Source organism: Antedon mediterranea, chromosome 5 (assembly GCF_964355755.1).
Source record: "Antedon mediterranea chromosome 5, ecAntMedi1.1, whole genome shotgun sequence".
In the NCBI taxonomy this organism is placed as follows: Eukaryota; Metazoa; Echinodermata; class Crinoidea; order Comatulida; family Antedonidae; genus Antedon; species Antedon mediterranea.
The window spans coordinates 16786929-16811582 of NC_092674.1; the positions used below are offsets into that span (position 1 = coordinate 16786929).

Sequence of the window (24654 nt, forward strand, 5' to 3'; positions counted from 1 at the left end):
AGTTTGCAGGTATATTTCAAGATGAACATCTATTAGACAGTGTATACCATGATTGGAAAACAACCCTCTTTGGGGCAAATGGTTGAACCTAAATTCGTTTTAATTGTCAATAACTAATTATCTAACTCAATTTAATTAGTAAACAGGGTACAGGTGGTTAAAACAGTACTGAAAGTACGCCTAAACCATTGAGTAAAAATTGTAGTAACGCATGATTTACCGAATTTTTCCCTTGCGTAAATTTGTATATAGATGATACGACAAACTTATTATTGGTAACAATGTATTTCAATGAAGATAAGATAGTGCAACTAATGAAACATAAATAATGGCCCAGAAACTTATAGTAACAGGAATGATCTTAATAAAGTTAATGATATGCAAAATCCCACTAGTTTAAAAAGAAATAGTTCCCCATGGAAAGGTTTGCATAATCATTATCTTGTGGTTCTGTGACTCTGGGGATATTGTCATTTTCAGACTGATCATGTCTTACTTGTCAAATGCCTGTTTCAGCAGTACATTGATAGCTTGTGTGTCCGGAGTTTAAACAGGATCTAATAGCATTTGGCATTCAAATTATAAATGAACTTCTTCCAAGCAATTTGTGCATTTAAAAAAAATCTGGCTTTAAAGAAACCAACTTTAATATTCATCGGAATGGCAGTCAAATGTTTTTGTACAAAAATGATTATATTTAAAAGGTCTGTCTGCTGGAGCTTTCTCAAAGCTAACAAAAGAAAATGATATTGATATAACACAAAAACAAAATTGAATGAAAAACATTTTTATTAGCAGTATTTCAATAATAATCACAGCAACAGACACTCGTTCTTATTTAACCATTTTTTATGACAATAAAACAGCAAATCTTTTAGTAAAGGTTTGTTGCAATTCAACACATTTAACAAGTAATTTGGACTAAATTCAAACACAAATTTTACAAATGTGTAACCTCGATTGGTTAGTTATTGTAACCAGCAACTGATAATCTAACTATAAAAGGGAATTAGGTTGGAGAAACTTGATAATATTATATGTATAACTCATGAAATTATAATATACCAGAGAGAAACAAAAGCATGGCTTTAGATGTTCAAGATCATGAAAAATCAGGTAAAACATTAACTTTTAGAAAAAACGTGTAGGCTTATAAAAAATAATTATGAGACAGCTATATTTCATCGATCATGATGCATATTTTTAATTATTGCATACTTCATAAAACAAAAAATTGTATTATTTTAACAATAAAATAACCACAACATAAACTTATATATATATATATATATATATAAATAATGTTATATTAACAGAAAATAATATGTTAATTGTGTGAATGTCTGGTTGTAAGTACTAGTAGTCTAAACTCATCAATATAGCTGTACCTCTTTTGGTCCAATGGTCTGGTGGCATACTGCCTGTTTTTAAATCAACACCAACAATAAAAGATGCTCTTCCTGATGAGCCAGCACGGTTGGGGTAGTAATAACATGGACAAGAATAAATTCCTAACAAAAAAACCAACAAAATAAAATTAATGACTAATTTATTATATACTGTACTAAAAATAGATGCTATCATCTATTTAGTGGTTTCAGACAAGTAATAATAATGTGTACACACAGAAATGTCTTGTAATTACCTTTTCCAGATTTCTTTTTGTTTTCTACTGGTTTGAAGTGAATAGTTGGTAAAGGACAAACTAGTTGCATTGGGTTAGCATCCACAAGCACTGAATTCTTCTTATCCCAACCAGCACCTTCCAGATACAGACCTTTAATCCATACTCCATCTTTTGGTGGTTGCATAATATTGTTGTCATCAACAGTTGACACAATAAATTCCCAGGAAAGAGAATCAACAGAGACCTAATAATATGATTTTTAAAAAAGGATAAGAAGCAGATATTAAATAAATTGTGAGTAATGATATACTCATGTCCAATTACTCTGCCCTCAACCTTTTCTTGGACAAAAGAATAATTATTGTAATTCAAACTTACATTGTTTTGACGTGCTGATGTTTGCAGGACAGCTGTTAAAAAACCAGTTGGAAAAGTAAAACCAGACATCCAAAATATGACTGGGGGATGCGCTGTAGTAGCCCACTTCTCAAACTGCTCCACACGGCTTACTAGATCTCTAGTCCATGTACCTAATGGTTTTCTTGAAGGATATGCCTTCAAGTATAAGAAACAATTTATAAATTATTAATTTTAGCAAATCTAAAATTTTACCATAAAAAAAATGAATTTGCTAAACAGTTATTAAGATGCAGTCTCATAAATATGAAATGTTTAATACAATTTTCATATTTTATATATGTATATATATAATCCAAAGGCAAATTACTGAAAAATGGCAATGCTCTGGGTATCAGTGGCTGGATCTCAATGGAGATACAAAATAAAATGAGCAAAAAGCTAATTCAAAACAGTAAAACAGCTAGACAAATTTGCAGAGCTTTCAGCCCTTCATCATCATATATGTATTGAAGCATATTTTGTTAAAAAAACATTTTACGAATTGCACTTTGATTTTTACATATTGTGTTACAATTTGCAGCTCTAAACTGCACATGCGTATAAGCCCAGTATACTACTTTCTGTTCATTATTGGGATGGCATTTGGTCAATTTAAAGTTTTTGACATAATTTTGAAACTTAACAATAAAAAATGGCTGATCAGCAGCGAATGCATATGTTTTTCATTTTTAGTTGATATAAACTTAACCAAAACATCATATTTTATGTATATTATGAAGCGTAATTTACCAATCAAATTGCAAAAATACAATTAGGTGTATTATAAAAATATTATATTTGATACCTTTTGCCAAGTGGAAGGAACTCTTGCATCATAGATGCAATTAAAGATTTCTTCTAAATCACTTGACATCACTACTAAACCTTTGATGCCTTTCTCTAAGTCAATCAGTGAAGAACGAATTGCTCTCAATAGTACATTGTACCGTTGAATCTGAACAATAAAAATATGAAAAATTATAGTGTAATAAAAATATAAATCAGCATTGGTTTAAGACAGATAGAATACCAAGAATAACCCACAAACATCTAGAAAACACATTTCTGAATTAGGCCATACACTGGGAGCAAAATTAAATAAAGTAGCCAAAGGCTAAATGTATTGCATTTAAATAACAAAATTGCAAATAAATGTATAAGTTTTAACAATTAGATTTGAATCAGACTTCAGCCCACCACACAGTCATTCACCAATATTCGCAGTCTTCCATTAATTCACTTTGTCAATGGAAAGCAACCCTTTATTGAAGGAGTGATACTGTATATTTGATGATTAGATTTTACCTCTTGCAGAAGAACAACATTGAGTGGAGAGGGATCATCTTTTAATATCTTTGCAGTTCCTTCATAGTCAATATCTTCAGGTATTTTCTCAAGTACATCTGCTGCAAGTTTCAGCACCTAAAACAAACAAGAGAAGATGACACGTGTTGCTATAATAAAATGATATGAAATTAAAAAATTGGAGCCCATTGTTTAAAATGTTTTCATTGTAACACTATTTTTGTGCAAATTTATTTATTATTATTTATTATACATATTAAAAACAGATTACATACCTTACTCTCTCTACTCTCACCAGTTGACATAGATACCTGCGGTTGCAGTGATAGCAATGTACCAAACAATGTACTGGTCTCTGTTATTTGACTAGCAATATCTGCATTTGGATGTTGACCAAATGCTTCAGGGTGGTCAATAGCTGGAAGCATACTAATGTATTCCTTAAAAAAGTAAAACTTTATATTTAGATCAACATTGCAAATGCACTCAATGAATACATTGTTTCTATTGGCATGAACACCAGAGAAAACATTACACCATCCCACAAAGAACCTCTTGAGTACTTACATCAAAAGGCTACTCAGTCAATGTTTCTGTTACCTGTGCTTGAATACGAGGTCTTATGAAGGAGGATATAATGAATGGTCTCGGTATCCTGAAACACTAACATTCTCAGACTTCTTACTTTTGATTAGTTTCCATAACTTCTTTTTGGGCACAATTTTCCCATCAGATGATCTTTTCTCAGTAACTGTCTCTTCAACATAGGTCCAGTATTGACGTCTCAGTGAGTGTTGTAGCTCCCTTTTTAATGCCTTATACTTATTTTCCCAGATAGGGTCAGCAGTTTTCTATTACTTTTTATATAGTCTGTTCTTCCTCTTGGTCTTCTTATGTGTGTCAATTGATATCCAAGGAGCAAGGTGTTTGGCTCTTGATAAATTTCTGTGGAATACAATTATTCACAGCCTCTTTATAGCCAGATGTAAACTCTTTCCAGATATCTTCAGGATTGCTTTCCTGTTTGTCATACTTGTTTAATTGAAGTGCAAAAATAGTCCCAATCAGCCCTTGTGTACAGGAACAATAGTCGCTGTGGATGTTTGGTCCTTATGGCCTCTAGGAATACAATGTCATGGTCAGAAATTCCTGGTAACACTTCAACTCTTGGGATGTTGTTGGGAAGGTTAGTCAGATATAAATCAAGAGTGTTCGATTCTCTGGTGGGAATTTTAACAACTTGAGTGAGGCCAGCTTCATCTATAAAGTCGAGGAAGTCTTGATGCAATCTTACGTATTGGGCACCATGCTTAACTGAGATGGTTTTCCAGTCAATGCAAGGATAATTAAAATCACGGCCAATAATGATGAAAGCATTCTCAATTGTGAGAGCGCGTTGGAATGATTCTTGAAAGTGGTTAATGCTGTTTTCATCCAACTTGTCAGGACGATGATAAGAGCAAACAAGAAGACTCCACTGTGCCTTGAGTTAAATTCTAGACTATAAAACTTCACATTCTGTGAGCAGGATGGGTTCCTCATTACATGGCAGATTATCAGCAATTGTAATAAGGACTCCTCCACCTTGCCTGTTCCTTCTCTTCAGAGCTATTAATAGTGTAATCAAAGTGGGTCTCACAACCAATGATGACATCGGGCCTAGTACTCAGGTTTTGAAAGATGGTTAATCAAACTTAAGATTCAGAAATAAACATTTCCAGATGATAAGGAAAGTGATATAAAACAAATATTTAAGAAAAAAAAAGTTGCATTAATCAAAAAACATTAAGAAATTTGCCAGCTTTAAATAAGCCTGCCACACATACTTACGACTGGTTTATGTGTAAGAAATTCTACTAAATGTGGGTAAAACTAACTATGTTGTGTCCCATATTAGGCAAAAAGCTACAGATTTTCATGATATTAAAATCAAAATTAACAGCATGCCTATTGACGGAAAAAGACAGTGTTCCTTGGCATTTTAATTAATCAAAACTTCATCTGGGTAGATCATATATAAAAAATGTATCTCTTAAAATATCTAAAGCAACGGGTTAAATATGCAAAGTAAAACACTATTTCCCCCAATACTTCCTCTTAAACTTATATAATAGTCCCATACTACCATATCTTCAATATGGAAATTTAGTGTGGGGAAGCACTAACAAGACTAATTTGTTACCACTACTAAACAACAAAAGTGTATAGCAAGAATAGTTACTTCATCGCATTATTTGGAACACTCCTAGCTTATCTTTAAACATATGGCATAAATAATGTGAATGTACTATAACTTATGTACAATATGACCAAAATATGTTCTTGCCTGACAGAATAATAAAGATGCTTATAGACAGTAAAAAGTTACACTATTTATACTTATTCTTTAAGGAACTGACAACAGCAATTTAGAGTGCCGTTACTAGACTAATTTCTAATAAACATTCCATCAAAGTACATGGCCCAATTTTATGGAACCACACCTGTAAATATCACAATTTAACATCTGCTAAAACATTTTTTACATTCAAGTCCAAACTAAAACAAATCTTCATTGAAAACCCAAGCAAACACCCACGATATTACAACATATATTAATTAATTGTAATTCTATTAACGTTAATGAATGCTTGTATATATTTATGTTTATGTCAACGGTTTGTTAATTTGTGTTTTTTTTTTTTATTGTAAAATTGATTTTATGTTTACATACGTTATGTAATTGAGGAGGGGGCGACAGTGACGGAATTATTTCAGTCTCTATGTCGTCCCTTGACCAAATGATACTTTCTTGTTTCTTGTTTGTATACATATGTTGATTTTTGTCGAAATTAATGTTGTTGAATACACTATTTGGGATTTCAGGGATTTAACACTGAACAATGAAGGGAAGGTAAATTTTTACAATACCATTTTACAAAACACCAAAAATTGTTTACTGTGTTTAATGTGGTACATTGTTCTATAAACACAAATGCAAATAACTTTATTACTGAAAATGGTTCCTTAACAACTTTTAAAAAACATTGTAATCATCATCAATCATCAATTGAATTTTTTTTAATTATGAGGGCGGTGTGCATAATTGTTTTAAATTTATATTATGTTGCATTGAATTTGGTCCCATTTCTTTCATTTACAGTCATACCTCACTTTTTTTTAGATTTATTAATGTTTATATAATGTTTTAATATGTTTAAATTAAATTTGAGGTTATTTTATTATTGGTAGAGATAAGATTGTGATAATAAATCTTTGATTGATTGTTTGATATGAATGTTATAATTGTAAAGGTATCACTCTGAATTCTTTAAATGTATTAAGACAAGAATTTGGTAGAGGATGCAATAAACATGGTTAAATCTTTCGTTTAGTGAATTTTATGCACTAATATTGTTCGTGTTTCGGAGGGTGGTTAAAGTTAAAGGTATAGTTACACTTTGCTTTTCTTTGACAATTTCCAATAAAACAAGCAGTATAAACACATTGTTCAGTTCAAAAATTGGTAAATATTATGGAAACAAGAAATGGAAATCTGATCTTTGTAATATTTTTAGAAATTTTTATTGATAATTTTAAAAAAAAGTTTACCTTGTAAGTATTGAGATGGCCATCTTTTGGAATGTAGTATGTAGACAGTGATGACAACCTGAAACAAATCAAAATGTAGTGTTTTTATAAATCTGATTCTATCCAAACAGTGTCTTTGTTCTTTCTCTGGATAAATAGAAGACATTAAACATTGAGACCAATGGAACATTGAGAAATAATGAATTGTACTCATTTTAATTGAAGCCATCATTATTCACTAAAGAAAATAATTGTTCTTTCTATTACAGAACAAAAACTGTGAATTGAGAACAAAGGATGAGAACATTTTTTTTCTTTGAAACCGGTATAAAAGAATTCCTTACTTAAAGAAAGGTGTCATAAGAGTTGTTTCACCAAAGTATTCATTAATGTATGTCAGTAGAAGACGACGATCAAAATCATCAGTAACATGACCACCATAATTCACACCAGCAATAAGGTATTTAAGAGCATCCCAAGGTGTTTCATCATACTCATCGAGGTAAATACTCAAGAGATTCTCAGAAACCTAAAATAATGAATGTAATTTTATGAGTGTTATTTTAACAATAATAAAGTCATCTATCTATAATATAAATATAGTAAAAACCTTTCAACTAATTAATTGAAGTATAATTTCTATGCCATTTCTGTACCTAATAATATGTATTAACCCTTTCACTGCGCAGCATTAGTCCCACCTACATGCGCAATATTTATGTGCAAAAAAAATGTGATTTTAATAAATTGCAAAAAATACTAAATGAGATAGTTTTGTAATTATTTTTGTGGTGTGTGGTGGGCAAAAAGGTTGGTCTACAGTTGGGAGGAAAAAAAAGCTAATTTGCATATTAATGACATCATGTGACGTCATTACAGCTATTTTGGAATTCCTGTTTTTTGTCAATGATAAAAACTATTAATAATAAAAACTAACTAATTCTTATGGAATATGGGTTTCCCGCTGGATATTGATGAAGATATGTATATAAATAAAAATATTTAAAAAAAATTGAATTATTTTTATCGTTTTATAAAAGTTTTGGCTAAAAAACTCAGAAAAATGACATTTTCCCAAAAACGATTATTTCAGAATTTTTTTTCTGTATTACGATGAACACGATATTGCCCTATTAGAGTGGGTAAAATTTGGTAACTGGAGGATGTTTATGCGCCATTATAGCTAATAATACAACTTTTCAAGGTCGAAATGATTATAAAACGTGTGATATGTATTCCCCAGGGGGCACAACTTGAAACCGGAATTTCTAGACGATATCAAAGATCTTATATACTAAAGATGTGACACTACCCGCGTTTACGCGTAACACTTTAGAAGCGTCAAATTATAGTGCGCCCCCTCGCTTAAACAAGTAACAAACTTTTGCGTGACGATCGCAGTATTCTTTAGGGATTGAGTATTCGCGCCAAAGTTTGTATGGTTAACAAACAATGAAAAGATAAAAAGTGGAGGGATATACTGTGCTGCAATTAATTGTAAAAGCAATTCAAAGGCCAATCCAGAACTTAAGTTTTACAATTTTCCCAAAGACAAGAACAGGTAAATTTATGTAATTAAATAGCCTACATCTTAACATATGCTATGTAGGGACTAACCTTACTTTACTGTATTCAATTTATACATATATTAATAAACTAGGCTAGGTAGGCCTATTATTAATATTTATTATTTAAACGTAGGTATGAAATGATTATTATTATCATTATTAGGCTATTACTAGTACATTAATTATATAACAGTGAACTTACACTAATTTCTTCACTGTTCCCTGGTTATATTACTTATCCTTTAAAATTTAGTACCCTTAAACAACTTTTAAAACTTTCAATCCAAGAAACATTTATTGACAAAATATATATCATTACAATTGTTGGCATATAAGTACAAATTTGGTCGAAAGACTACAAGAAGCCAAATTGGCATGTCGCTGTAGTCCCTCTTTTTACATTATACAAATAATAATAATAATACTTAATATAAACAAATTGTGATCTTAATTATTTCATGCTTTCCGTCTCATGGTTAATATTTGCTTTCTGTCTCATGGTTATTTTATTTTGTTTAATTTAACTAGCCGTTACGTACATTACAGTATATTAACGCATGAAATGATTATTATTATCATTATTAGGCTAGGACATAGTTATAATAACAGTGAAATTACACTATTTTTATTGTTCCCTGGTTATATTACTTATCCGTTGAGTAGCCCTAACAAACAATTTTTAATTGAATCTTATACTTAATATTTATAAAATTCAACCGTTAGTTAGTTAGTGGTTTTAGGTTAGGCTTAAGTATTTGACTTTAGGCCCTAACCAATTTGAAAATCAATTAGCACGCAGACGTCCTATAATTACATATACGTTAATTATGATAAAGCAAAAACTCACTAGACAATTATTAATTTACAGGTGTGCAAAATGGGCCCAGAACACACGACGCGCGGATTTGAGAAGGAAACCAAGTTCCTATTTACACCGTAATTGCCACTTGTGCAATATTCATTTCGAAGAATCTCAAATACTGATGGTCACAGGCAGACTAAATCAAGATTGCATTGAGAACTTATTTTCTATTGTCAGAGGGAGAGGGGGTCATCGCTATAACCCGATGGTAGATGAATTTAGAGCCTCCCTGAAGGAAGTTATGTTCAACAGGATGTTGTTCCGTTAGGGGAATTCGAATTGCCTAGAAGACACTGATCGACAGTACAGCTAAATGGAATTGATGGAATAATGATGGCCCAATCATCATCAACGCCACAATCGCATCATGTTGCCGATCAAGAAGACAACGATGCCACCACTGACGACGACTGCTGCTTAGAAGACTTTGAGATGACTCTACTTATACTTTAGTATAATTATGTAGCCGGTTACGTCGTCAAGAAAGTAAGTGTAAAGCACAACTGCGATATCTGTAACAGTGCGATGCGAGAAACCATTCGAAAACTGGAAGACCCAAAGCAGTTCCTAACACATTTTAAGTCTTATATGCCCATCAACCAGTACCGACTTCGGAGGATTAATTATGCCTACTGACAATGTAGTTAATGTCCTATCTATATGTGAAAAGATTTTTGTTTCTAATTTTAACAAATACTTACATACATCAAACATCATCAGAAAAATAAAGTTAAAAATCGCTACCATGTTACATAGATTTGGTATAAAGTTGAATGTTTGTTCACCAGCAATTGAAACATTGCTAATTGAAACATAAGTAAACCTACGCATATTCTATGCTGTTAAATTCTTCAACAGAGACATAATCAGTGATAAGAAGAAGAGTAACAAATTTACATTTCTGAGGTATGGTAAAGTTGTAGGAGGTCTGTACGCGCCCCAGTCTGTGCATTATCGGCTAGAAATGATGATCATTACGACGGTCTGGTATGATGAATAATTGTAAATATGATGATTTTATTTCAATGTTTCTACATTTTTTATATTTCCTCTCGGTGGCCCGTGCATCATTTCGCAATAGTTATTGAGTTAATTTTAAACTGAGACTACTATAACATAACTAATTGTTATCTCAGGTTTTAAATAAATTATAATAATAAATGAATGTCATGGCGAATGATGGGTACATAATACAGTAGGCCTAGTATGAATTGTCTCAGAATTGACTATCATAATCTGTTTCATATCATGCCTGTAGGCTTAAGCCTATGATTGTTTATAAATATATTCCGAAAAATTACTGCAATAAAATAGTCGAAGTAGTGATTTTAAAAAGTGACTTCTTGTTCTTTTTTAATTGTTTATAACACACTATTTGACTAATATATTTTCCTAATCTGCACTGTTTTGCTGCTGGATGAAAAAGAAGAACACATCAAGAACAAAAACGGAATACGATGCGCTTAGTGTTAATACCAGAGCCGACTCGCATAAATAAGTAGTAGTAGTGATGTGAGTGATGATTACTCCTAGATGATGATTTTGAGGATGATGATAAACATTCAATAATAACAACAATATTCAGTAATTAAAACAAATAGAGATATACAAAGTACAGGAAATAAGTCTATCATTATAATTTAATCGCACATTACCGCAATTATTGTGATGAAAAACATTGAGTATTCAGTTACAATACAGTAGACATATCTGATCCATAAATCTACTTCTTTGAGCGAGAGGGCGCCCTATAAAATGAGCTCCATGTGTGTTACATGAATTGCACGTAAAATTCCGAGAGTGTCCCATCTTTAGTATATAAGATCTTTGACGATATTAACACATATAGAGGGCGCATGTTGTGCTAAAAAATAGTTTTAATGAATTGCAAATGTTTTCAAGTTTATCGAAAAATTATAGAGGGTGCTATAGGCAAATACGATTAAATAATTGTTTTTCCCCATACCCGGTAATACTCTGTATATGCAGTTCATTTGTTTATACCCGGTAATACCAGGTATACGCAGTGAATGAAAGGGTTAATCTTTGTTCAATAAAAAATCAATCAAACTTACATTTCATTGCAGTTAAAAAAAACTTAAATAACAAATTATTTTCCTTGCTTATGTATACACCAAACATACCTCAAAATCAGAGTCATTAAATCCATACATGATATTCCAACCAAGCATTAAAAATTTGCGTCTTTCAAGGAGGACACTATGAAAAAAGCACAAAGCGAACAGCAATTTCTTGTATTTTTCTGGTTTGCGACATCGATTAAATTGCTGCTCTGTAACTAGATGGTAAAGACGTTTCATATTTGCCTTCAGACCCTGTTTATAAAAATAATAAAAACATATTTAAACAACCATTTAATGAAAAGTTGAAAATCCAGTGTGATTGGATTGAGAGAAAAATCACATCATCATTTTAATGTTATGAAAATTAAAATTTGACCTTTGGTGGTTCTGTTGTCATCTTGATGCCAGCTTGCAGGATAGAAATTGGAAATTCAGGATGTGGACTACTACTCAACCATAGCCTGAAGTCCTGGTGAGGTTCCTCAACTTGTAGCTGCTCAACCAGTTTAGCCAACTGTGGCATCCAGCTTAGAGACAGATGACAGTTAGCCAAGAAAACCCAGTTACCCTCCCTCACACCTTCTTTAATCATACGGGTTGCAATTGGTGCCTGACCCTGTCCAAGAGATAAGGCATGAAACCTGTGGGCCATCTTGCTCTGCTCTGCCAACTGTAACAACATGCTTGTAGGATCCTAAGACAAAGGCAGAACATTATTTACTGTATCATGTATCAACACTTAATTGTGAATGAACACAAGGTGTTTCATAAAGCTGTCCAGTGTCATGTTATATTTGTGAAATAATATAGTATTAAGATATAAAGTTGAACAAGCCCAAAAAAGTGTCCTTGTTAGGTTTAAAAAAAAAAAGAATTTTGCACAAAATCCATGACAATCATGGTAAGAACTTACTACCATACCCATATTCAATGTTGAGATTCTTCCTATTTCAAAATTATTGCCAAATACAAAAATGTGTTTAGAAAACAATGTTTTGGGGAATTCCACAACCTAATTAAAAAGCCTGATGAATATTAATTAGTTAGGAATCACAGTTGTTTCAGAAACAAGCATTACAAGAATTTATTTTACTTCCAAGAAAAACTGGTGGCGAAGGGATACACAATTTCCTTTTATCTTCTTTTCTGATTGTGTAAATCTAACCATGTACAGTATTATATCTATATTTCAAATAGCTATACCATGCTTATTGATTTTCAGGAAAATCAAATATTAAATAGTTACCAAAAATATTAACATGTTTTGGGACTACAACCTCTATGGGCTTCATAATGAGCTAATGAGTTAGTTTAGAAAAACAATATAAACAAAATGAGTTAGGGAGAGTGGGATGATATGAGCAATCAATATAGCTAGATATCCTAATTAATGATTTTTCCACCTTGTAATAAAATGGCAGCCATTTTTCGACCTTTTACAGTTATAAGGTACCTAATGACAGGCGAGTATCACAAAACCATATCAACTTTAGTAACTTCAGAATATAGAACAGAATAGTACATCCACCACCCGTCATCACCAAATTGCAAAAGGTCCACCTTTTATAGGGTCTTAAAATAGGTTTGTAGAGTATTAAAAATTGTATACTCTGTCTTGTCCCTTATTATTGCTATTAACTATATAAGAAATCATAGTCGATCATTCAGTTAGAGGTTGGTGCGTACACCATGTTCCCACACACTGTATAATTTGTTGAGTGTATAATAAAACCAGTGAACAGCTTTGAAATACTCATCAGCCCGTCATGTAGGCGCGCCTTTTACAACAATAGTCAGTCTGTCAAAGAGTAGGCCTAGTCAATAATCATTTATTACCTATTTAATTATAATGGGTTGAAAGAACATTATGATAATAATATTTCATAACAACAACCCCGAAACCTAGACTCAGCTGAGAAACACCGGGATGGATGGTGTCCAGCGGGGTATAGTTTATTTACTTTAGTCAATTCACACCATGTATATCTATTCCAAACCCAAAACATAGACTCAGAAATACCAGGATGGTGTTTGGCAGGGGATAGTTTATTACCTTAGTTAAACATTTTATTACGATTTTAAATTCACTCTTTCAATCAAGAACCATCGATATAGAATGCCATTAAAGAATAACTTATTTTATTTCATTTTGTTTATTATTGTTTAGCATTTTTACTGTATATATGTGCCTGGTAAACCGATTTAAATTAACCAACTTGCTCTGACCAGCCCATGGTTGCTCGCAAAGTACTCAATATTATGAAATTGGTCCCAAAAAAAAATCCTGCGTATGGCCCTGATATGTGATTGTTTTAATCTAATTGTTGTATCCAATCCAAATAAGTATACAAATTATGATACCTAGAAGTACAGTATTGGAATAAGTTACCATTCAGTAAATTCAGATTGTCCGAAACAACACATATAATACCTCAGCAGCAAGATACATCATATCATCAATTATTTCCACACTCAGCTACATCACATAAGTCAATGACGATGTATTTCATAATCTATGAACGTGCCATCAAAGACCTTCCCCTTTGATGCATTTCCAACATATTTTCTTTTACATCTTTTATAAATGGTTCCAGTATTTATAACCATTATTATCTTTGTCAACAGGTACTGTACAAATGGGTACCTGGTAAGGTCAAGACACACTTTGAGCTGATTCCTAGCTGCATTATGAGTACTAGATGGTACGCTCGCGTACCATCTAGGTCGTGCCCACAGATGGTTCTCGAATACATAATAATTTCAGCGTTGAAAAACTGGCAATTTTAAATGTACGTACCGCAGGACAATAATACATGTCGTTTACAGGAACGAATAAATAGACACTGTGATTTATATACTCAACTAAAATTAGCACCCTGGGAATTACTTACTGCAAGAGAAACTTGTCACAAAATGAGAGCAATTGTTTAAGTCAAATTTAAACAAACTTAATAATTTGTGTTTTGTATGTAACATTAGGGTTGAGGGATGGGGAAGAGGATGGGTGCAAAGAGGAAAATTTTTTAAATATATTCTTTATCCATTTAGTAACGAAATATTAATTGTTTTCATGTTTTACAAATAATACACCACTAAACACAGTAAAACATTGCGATGTAATACTTTGTTGAAACTATCACCGTCCTAGTCGATTGAAACTGTACAGTATATGTAACGATACATCAATACGACGTGTATATGTTTATATAATGTAAAACAATTTGTGAAAACCACCTCTATTCGGGGCAAATCATAAATTTGATTTAATCGTCAATAAATATTAAATTATCTAACTCAACTTAATTAGTAGGCCTAATGGTTTTCAATTGTTTCTTAGAGCCAATTCATACTTTAAGTTGGTTCCTACCCTACCCACAAAAGTTGTTCTGCGTTTAGGGCATGTGATGCACCGTAGGCCTATCCTCTACTGGCTTTACAACGCTACTCGTGCCAGTGAGGGAAGGGTGATGATGTGGGTGGTTTAACTGCAATAATAAATATTTGTACATAATATACGGCGACTGAAAACGTTCATTATCCGTTTAAAAAAAATCTATATCCAACCTCTGCAGTACAGATTGAAAAAAAAAAATGGATCAAATTTCTGTTATGAGTATACAGTACTTGCCTTTACGACGCCTGAGGGAATAGACACTTGAATTGTGGAACAGAGATTGGAATGTTCCATTCATCGCAAGTCAATACATTTGTATAAACGTATATTAAATTTATCAAAATAGTATTTTTTTAAGAAAATCGGCCTGTCTTCAACATTATGATGCTGTATTCGAGCTGTTCAACTGGTTTTCAGCCATTAAAAACAATTATCGTAGGAGGAGATAGGAAAATGCGAAGCATCCTCGTATTATTGTCTGCGGGTATTTTTCAAGATGGACATCCATTAGACAGTGTATACCACGATCGAAAAACACCCCTATTTGGGGCAAATCGTTGAACCTAAATTTGTTTTAATTGTCAATAACTAATTATCGAACTCAATTTAATTAGTAAACAGGGTTACATCAGGTGGTTTAAATCAGTACCGAGATTCTAACCAACTTTATATACCATCGAGTAAACATTCTAGAAATAACGCGCGATTTACCAAATTTTGCCCTTACGTAAATTTATATATAGATGTTTCCATATATGTTTGATCAAAAAATTACTGGATGGTATTCATCAAATTCCTAACCACTCTGAGGTGCAGTGTGTTAGAAATTGGACTACTGATCGTGAGATTGTGGTTTCGAATCCAATGCTTGTTGTAATGTTATCAAATAGTAGAGAGGCCAAATACACAAAAGTCCTCTACAAAAAGTTTGGGGGGCATTTTTTGTTAATAGCAGGCAACCATGTTGAATATATTCTTTGTGGGGTGACAAAACCGATAGGGGTGGATGCCATCTTCAATTTTGAGTTTTAAGGTCAGTTTATGTGGTCAAGAGGTCAAACAAGGTCAATTTATAAGATTTTTATTTTATTCACGGAAAATCATCTACATCATCAGATCTATCCAAAAAAAGGATTTTTGAAGATCAACTGATGTTTCATATTATAGTAATTATGAGATAAACATTTTATTTTACACATAAAAACATAGGAAATTAAATATAAAAGTGTCTTTTTCTCAAAATGTTGTTTTCACATACTTCTGTAAAGTACACAGTTTTATAATAGGCTTTCGATCCCCAGTCTGTTGTTAATTTGTCTTTTTTATGTTGTCCACCAGTCATCGTTTTGATTTTTGTCGGAAAAATAGGTCAAGTATAATATGTATGAAACGCCATATGTGCCAAAAGATTGCTCTTTTACTATAATATTATTAATATTATCTATAATAATATAATAATATTTGAAAGTTTGTTTTTAGAAAAATCTCGAACACAGAGACCCTCAATATATGACTTAATATCCTCTATACCCTCTATAATGTAATTACTGTATTTAAACATTTTTGTTCATTCTTTCAATGATACAAGTTTTTGTTGAAGTTTGTGTTTCAAGAAATCTTGAAAGAGAAACCTGTGTATCGAGTCTCAAAAACCCTTCAGTAGGCCTATATTGGACTTAATCAAGGTTGGAAGGAGTGGTATAAATGGGTTCTCCTTCTTAAAGCCTTCGCATCTATGCTATCTTGGCTGACGGTGATAACAGATATGAAACTCCTTAAGTAATTAAGAGGTCCTTTATACACATGGATAAAGACGGTTTCAACGTTATTTACAAACACTACGTAGGCCTACTGTGTCTAGGTATGGAATCCATATCTCCAAAAAGACATAAGCGCACTTGAAAGAGGAAACGTCATGCGACAAAACTAATTCCAGCTATCCATTCTTATTCATATGAAGATTGTTTAAAGTTTCTTGGCCTAACAACCCTGTATGACAGACGTATTCGTGGTGACTTGATTGAAACATTCAACATTTTCAAAAGGTTTCGAGGGTGTAGCCTAGGAAGACTTCCTTCAAATGAGATGCAGAAATACACGAGGACATCAGCTTAGACTTTTCAAACCTACATTTCACAAAGGACTGATAGGAGATCCAACTTTTCACAATGAGTAATTATATATTTGAATAGTTTGCCAACCGAAGTCGTCATTTCTGAAACCACCAACACATTTAAAAACCGATTGTATTCGTTTTAGAAATGAGGTTAAAAGGGTAAACAAGTTTACCTATCTAAACTAATCAGAACCAAATATTCTAAACACTGAGTGGATGATCGATTCAAAATAGAATCATTGGTATATCAAGAAACGCTGCAATTCATTGATAGGTTCTGTATGACATGGTCAGACTGATCACGAATCAAACTGACAGAAAATCTGCTGACCAACCATTGGAGTATGATCATAGCTCAATTGTAATATCTTTAACCAAATCTGACTTCAGATATCTTGATGGATGGCATTGAAATACCCACAGATGTTCCAGAAGAAAACCAAAACATGTTGGTCATGCACTAAAGGATTCAGAAACATAGCTGTCAAACATCTGGTGACTATGCAAGTATTTATAAGTTACCTAGATATTTTATCATTTTATTGTATTTGATCATAACATTGGAAAAAGCAGTGAAACGATTGAAACGTATAGTCCCAATGTACTAATCTGTACTTCCATGTGTTCGGAGCCACATTCATCGGTTTGGAGGAGAACAAATATGACAAACATTCTTCTATGTCAATCACAAAGAAGCTTATGCAATTATACATGAAAGTTGATGTATGATATACACTTTGTAACTCCAATAGCAACCGTACTAAAGTATGGACGAAACCTATTAAGAACAATCTAACCAGCTTCCATTCCATTACAGGTTGCAGCACGTCATTATTTGCTGGTTATGGAAAGAAATCCTACTGGAAATTGTTTGTAACGCATCCACTCCTTGTAAATGGAATTGATTAACATTAAGAATTTGCACGTACAGTGTACAGTAAAGTTTAATTGCCAAATATCTCTTGAGCAACTGTATACTAACAGACTCTTTGGAGGGTCTTGAAATGCTACCTCCATTTAGACTCAGTGACCATATACCATAAACACTAGTGATATATTTCCCTTAAATATTAAGTATTTCACTTTACAAAATAAATATTTAAGGACTGTATTTCCCTTAAATTGTTTTGACTTAGGGAAACACTTAACATTTTAAAAGCTCACCTATGGTGAATACAGACATCTTAGAACCTAACATACGGGTCAACTATCAGGTATGTGGCCTAAATTAATCGGGTCGTTTGGAAGCCCCTAACCCAGTTGTCAGTTTGGAACTTTGTTACATGTGTATGTAAACTAAAGAGCCAGATTAAGTAGTGTGATTCAATCCGATATTGACATGGGCCTATTACTCCCAACCCACAAATCCTCTGTGACCGTTTTTAAATGAAATTTATGACATTCTAGTATGCCTCCAATTTCGGTTATTTTGATACTGTAGGACTCATCCTCTCCATCCCTTGAACACCTTCCAGGAGTGATTCAAAAAGTTTAAAATCTTCCCAGTACAATTCTGGTCTTTTTGACACCACACTATAAACATCAGCCCCAGGCTATCATGAAAATTATATTCATTTCAATTATTAATACCGATAATTAACAGGTCTGTGCTTTATTTGACCTTATGACCTTGAAAATGACCTTTAAACTGGTAAGTTGAAAAATTGATGAACTTGACCATATACCGCAATATGTCAATAATGATCCAATAATGGTTACATTTCTTTTAATTGGCTTATATGTTGTTGAAAACAGCTTAAACCTCTATTTTACCATATTTGACCTTATAACCTTGAAAATGACCTTTGACCTGAAATTTGAGAGTGGCATCCACCCCTATATTTTTTGTCATCCCATAAGAGATATATTCCACATGGTTGCCTGCTATTAACAGAAAATGCCCCCCATGATGAAAAAGCTCACATTGGCCGCCCTACTAAAATCTATGAAATGAAATTATGGATGTTTTATATTTGTTTACGTGTTTTTAATTATACTAAATTCCTTATTTATTTATTGATGTCACCAGCTAACCTAATGACCTCAATTTTCAATTTAAGGACAACCTATGACTTTTCTATTTCATTTATCAAGATTATTCTTCAATGATTATTTTGTATCACTTTTACCTACAAAAAAAAGGCCAAAAGGGAGTTTTTCTGAATTCAAGCTTAGTGACACTGACAGCGATATTCACTCATGAATGTATAGATCACAAAATTAATATAGCCCTTACTAACTATAAAGGTGATGCAATTTCATACACATCTTAAAACTATTCAAAATAGGGTACGCAATTCTTGAATGAAGCCCAAGCATGACTGGAAATTGTCAATGTGAATCAATTCATGTTTACAATCAGAATGGAGTACAGCACCTTAAAATTAGTATTTTATATTTAAAGCCTCTTACCACTCCAGTTGACAGCACAAATATCAGTGGTGTTTTTGTTGTAGAATCATCAACAACAGATTTCATGTCCAACACAGGCGGCTCGACAAACCTGAAACATATTCATATCTCATCATTAGTTAATAAGATTCAGGTACAAAAACAGGCAGTTGGTGTGAATGCAGTTTTCTGTCAAGGAAGTTTATGTGTACCTTTAATCTTTAGCAATTGAATAGTGAATAAAGAATAATATGGTAAAAGATTAATAAGAGTGATACTTACTTGGATCCTAGGTTATTTATAATGAATGAGGTTGAACAGAAAGAAACACGGTCAGGCCGAAGTGATCTAACAATTAGCATTCTTTGTAGCTCATTACAGGCATTATCCCATTCACCTAAATAGACACAATATATATAGGCTTATATATAAATCCAAAGGCAAATTACTGAAAAAAATGACAATGCTGTGGGTATCAGTGGCTGGATCTCAATGGAGATACAAAAATAAAAAGCGAAAAGCTAAATCAAAACGATAAAGTAAACAGCCAGAAAAGTTAGCAGAGCTTATATAGGCTTATATAGGCTTATATATATATACTGTATATACATATTGTGCCAGATCTGCGGTACATTTCATTTCGAAACCTGAGCTGCACTGACGAGATTTAACAAGATCGAAACAGTACTGTCTGCAGTCTTCAGAGCCAAGCACCTGAAGATTGAGTTCATACTCATGAAACAGCCTGTAGTGCAATAAAATGTCCAGTTGGTTCATTTATTTATACATATATACATATATATATATATAAACAAATCAGGCACAGAACATTAATTCTAAACCACCCGGTGATATACTGAAATTTTAATATATATAAATCCAAAGGCAAATAACTGAAAAAATGACAATGCTGTGGGTATCAGTGGCTGGATCTCAATGGAGATACAAAAAAAAAGCGAAAAGCTAAATCAAAACGATAAAGTAAAACAGCCAGAAAAGTTAGCAGAGCTTTCGGGCAACACTAGCCCTTCATCAGTGCAAGTGAAGGAATTTGGAATATAAGAACTGGCAAGTGCTGCCTGGGTGGACAGGAATAAAAGAAATACAACAAAAGGAGACAGGGTGAAGTCTGAATAAGAGTAGAAAACAAAGAAGGTAGCTTGGTAGAGATATAAACAATTTTGGAATGAAACTAAAAAACAGCTTAAATGGTGGTTAATATTGAAACTTAAATTTTGGTAGTCAATGGAATAATTTTACCGATCTGGGAGTATGTTCCTTATGTTAAGTCCAAAAGGTTTTGTGATTTTAAGTTCTAATTCCCAGTGGTTTTCTTTGTCTTTGCGAGTTTTGTCACTCCATTTGACATTATGGTCTATTGCAATAACTCTGAAATTTGCAATCGAATGGCCAGCTGAATTAAAATGTTCGGCTACAGGTTGATCAAGCTCTAATGTTTTGATAGCTGATCTGTGTTGTGTCATTCTCATACGGAGAGTGTTTTTTGTTTCTCCGACGTACTGTTTGCCACAAATATTACAGTATATGAGATAAATGACGTTTTTGGTTAGACAATTAATCGATTGTCTTATCTGAAAAATGCGGCCAGTTTGGTTACTATTATATATATATATATACTTATAGTATACAAGTAATGAATGTTTATGAGTGTGATGGTATAAATAATTTCAAGAGGTGAAAGATGAAAATATCACCTTTCATCTTTCACGGAATGAAATTATTTGTACATACAGGTAGCACGAATATAAAAACATTCAATATTTGTTTTGTATATCATCTAAGTAGATTCTTTTCATTTCATTCAGATTGAATGAAAGTTTGGCCTTCAGCGTCCAAGCGGAGATCGCCATTGTTGTTGTTAAGGGGTCGCGTAATTCTCGCGAGCGTAAAAATGGGGCAATTATTTTTTATCAGTTTGATTTATCGTTTTTTTATCTGTCTTAAAGCCACTAGACCTACATTTTTTCAACCTAATTTAAGGTCACACACATTTTATGTAAAAATAAATACTATATGTATTATTACTATATTTCGTCTTTCAACGGTAAAAAATTGTGAAAAATAAGTTGATTCTAATAATTTAAGTGGCCCACTATAAATTGATTAATATTTTCATATTGTGATGTGATGCACCCACTTTCGATCGATCGTGAAAGGGTAAACAAACAAAAGAACTGCAACTTTTCAGCGAAAATACCAGGTCTTTAGTCCCAATAGATTCTGCCAAAAAAAGAAAAGACAATTAATTCAGCAACGAGACAACACAGGGCTAGGCGTACGTTACTACTCTTTACCAGCTAGGCCTACAAAACTGAGCCTAGCTAAGCTAGGCCTAAGACCGTCCACGAGAGGACATTCGACACAAGCTACTTAGGTAGTGCACTGTTTCTCTCTTTTTATCATAATTAACCATAAACACGTAACAAATTGTAGGTCTAGTGTCTTTAAACAATTTCCATAATCATATGCAGATCAGACAGAAGATGAAACACTTTGGATCATCGCTGTATAAAAATATTGTTGATATGTCGTTGTTTGCATCAAAGTGGGCTAGCAATCAATTTTAGAAAATCAATGTACTGTAGTACCACAGCACGTTGGCGTCTAGCTACACCATCAAGTTCGTAACACACTTGGTAGCCAAATCCACACAGTTACTGTTTAAACATATGGTACATTAGAATGTTGGTTTAAACGCAACATAAAAATATTATACGATCACCTACCGACAAGGGTCTCAATGTTAATTATCTTCACACATGCCACCGGTGAATGTCAGTGAACTGGGCCAACTTCTAGCAAATGTTTTAAAGTAAATTTGTACAATGGGGATACCGCCAGACAAATATCAACATGTTTTGATCAAGACAATTAGATTGTCTTGTTTTGATCATCTATTCAAGGAGGGTTATTATTACCAGAATTCGTTCACAATAAGAAACATTGTTTCTTTTGATAGCTAGTAACAATGGTGAACACGACGATCCGCCTTTTGACCAGGGAGCGCATGGGATTGCGATTTAAAATAAATAATACTTTGTATGATCACGATAAAGCTAATATGTTGCCTAAATCGTCTAAATGTTATGACAATCACTTTTTTGCACAATGCCAGTGATTTCCAGCCAATGATACAATTCTTGAATGTGTTGGCAACCTCAAATTGTTAGGGGTTACTATTCAGGATAATATGAAATGGGACATGCATGTCACAGACATAGTTTCTAAGGTATCTCAAAAGATGTTTGATTTATTTATGATGAGAAGGTGGTCTGGATGACCTGATCAAGGTGTTCTGTTGTTATATTAGACCAATTTTCGAGTATGCATGCTCTGTGTGGCATGGCGCAATTACTACAAAATTAGTATATAAAATTGAAGCTGTTCAAAAAATAGCTCTAAGAACTATCCTGGGAAAAAATTATATATCTTACGATTTAGCTTTAGAGAAGACGCAACTCCTTTCGCTTGCGGGAAGGAGGGAAAGTCTGGTTTGGTGTGAGAACGGAGCAGTAATTAATAGCTGTACTGTACATAGCTTAGCAAATTTGTAGAACTTCAGTTAAACTTCATGTACCATAAGACATTTCATATTTTACCTGGCAATGGTGCAGACTCTGGTTCAGCACTTGTGTACCATATGTGCCAATCCCGAGGATATTGTTCAAATGACTGCACCAATCCATGGAAGTTAGCAAGTCTACCAAATTAAAGACAAATCAAAATCGATCACTACATGTTTAAAGTGTCTGAAACAAAGGTATTATAACATGCATACAATACTTGTAATCATGTAGAACTCAGTGGCGTAACGGCTATGAGCGCTCACTGGCTAAACCCAGGGGTCCCAGAACTTAGAAGGCCCATGGGCAGTGCCCAGAGGAAAAACAGGCATTCAAATATGTCAAAAAAGCCTAATAACGCCCGGCCTCCAGCGTTAGAAGGCCACTTAGGTTTCCTAAACCAGGGGCCTCAGGCCTCTACACTACTAGTTGAAAGGTATTGCAGAACTTGGCAATGAACAAAAATAAACACTACAGCAGTGGATTTTGAAATAGAAAGAGATGGGGATCAGGAAGGGGCCTTCGAAATTGTGAAATGAAATGTTGAAATTAACCTAATATCCTATCTTTAGCATTGCCGAAATATAGGGGCTGGGCCATTTGATGTGGATGTAGTTTCTGATGACAAATGATGAAAACATTGAATAGTGAACAATATCCAACTAGCGCACAAGTCTGACCTGTCGCGGTTCTGGAAGTACAATGATCTTAGCGGACACTGGTCGTGCCTCTCATGTTAACCCAGAAGTGCCACTGCTGATATGGTAGAATTTACATCAAACTTCACCTTACAGGTAAGCCTCGTTTAATTTTCAAGTTTATTGCCTAAAAATATTGAATGTTGAAGCCTTTAACATATACAATATCCAACCAATTTTATTAACCATTTCATTATATCATATCCTATCATTTTTTCGCCATATATCTGTTAAGGTACCGCTTCTCATAATCGACCACCTCTTGTAATTGATCACTGCTCATAAGGGACCGATTCTCATAATAGACTACCTCTCGTAAGTGACAACCTATCTTAACAACCACACCTCCTTTATGAGAGGTGGTCGATTATAAGAAGCGGTCCCTTAACAGAGATGTTGATCGTTCAATAGAGGTGGTCCTTAAGAGGTGGTCGCTAATGAGGGTGGTTGCTTACGAAGTATGGTCGTTTAAGGGAGGTGGTCGCTTACGAGAGGTAGATAGACTGATAGCTTAGTAAAAAGATGCATTTGCACATGACATAGGTTTGTAAAATATATATTTTCTACATTAGCTGGCGATAGTAACTACATTAGCTGTGAGGCAATTTTCATTACTACATCAGCTGTTGGTGTTTCTACATTAGCTGGCGTTTTCTACATTAGCGGTTGTAACAAGGCTCTCCAAAAAGAAATACGTACAAAGAATTAAATATTTAAAAAGAATTAAAATTGCATGAAAAGTACATTAAAATTGAATGAAAAATATGAGACATGTTTATAATTATTAATTTTAATAATTAGTTATCTGCACTCGGCGGATAACTCCTAATGATCAGCTGATGCTGGATGGACCACCCTCATAAAATATTGTTGAAATAAAAATAAATAAAATAAATTACTGTATTGGATAATCTTTTTTTTCTTTTTATATTATTCTTCTTTCTTTCCACCCTATTTTTGTGTATCATGTTTCTCTAAATTTCGTAACTTAATTTTGTCAACATATCAACATTTACATGAAGTTGTGCACCTCTTATTTTTTAAATCTGCGATAGA

At 33.2% G+C, this 24654-nt stretch overlaps 1 protein-coding gene across 3 annotated transcripts in view; it reads right to left on the reverse strand.

Annotated features, from left to right (window-relative positions):
- Positions 1–797: 797 nt before the first annotated feature.
- The window catches only part of LOC140050011 (dynein axonemal heavy chain 2-like), a 162784-nt gene continuing 138927 nt past the window's right edge, over positions 798–24654 (reverse strand). For all 3 annotated transcript variants that reach the window (XM_072094992.1, XM_072094994.1, XM_072094993.1), the window contains 13 exons: positions 22937–23037; positions 19599–19713; positions 19338–19428; positions 11792–12109; positions 11476–11667; positions 7246–7430; positions 6923–6980; positions 3607–3771; positions 3332–3448; positions 2832–2981; positions 2006–2182; positions 1646–1871; positions 798–1511 (listed from right to left, as the gene is read on the reverse strand). In XM_072094992.1, the coding sequence (XP_071951093.1) occupies positions 1357–1511; positions 1646–1871; positions 2006–2182; positions 2832–2981; positions 3332–3448; positions 3607–3771; positions 6923–6980; positions 7246–7430; positions 11476–11667; positions 11792–12109; positions 19338–19428; positions 19599–19713; positions 22937–23037 (2050 nt within the window). In that variant the 3' untranslated portion in view covers positions 798–1356. The remainder of the gene's footprint in view (positions 1512–1645; positions 1872–2005; positions 2183–2831; positions 2982–3331; positions 3449–3606; positions 3772–6922; positions 6981–7245; positions 7431–11475; positions 11668–11791; positions 12110–19337; positions 19429–19598; positions 19714–22936; positions 23038–24654) is intronic.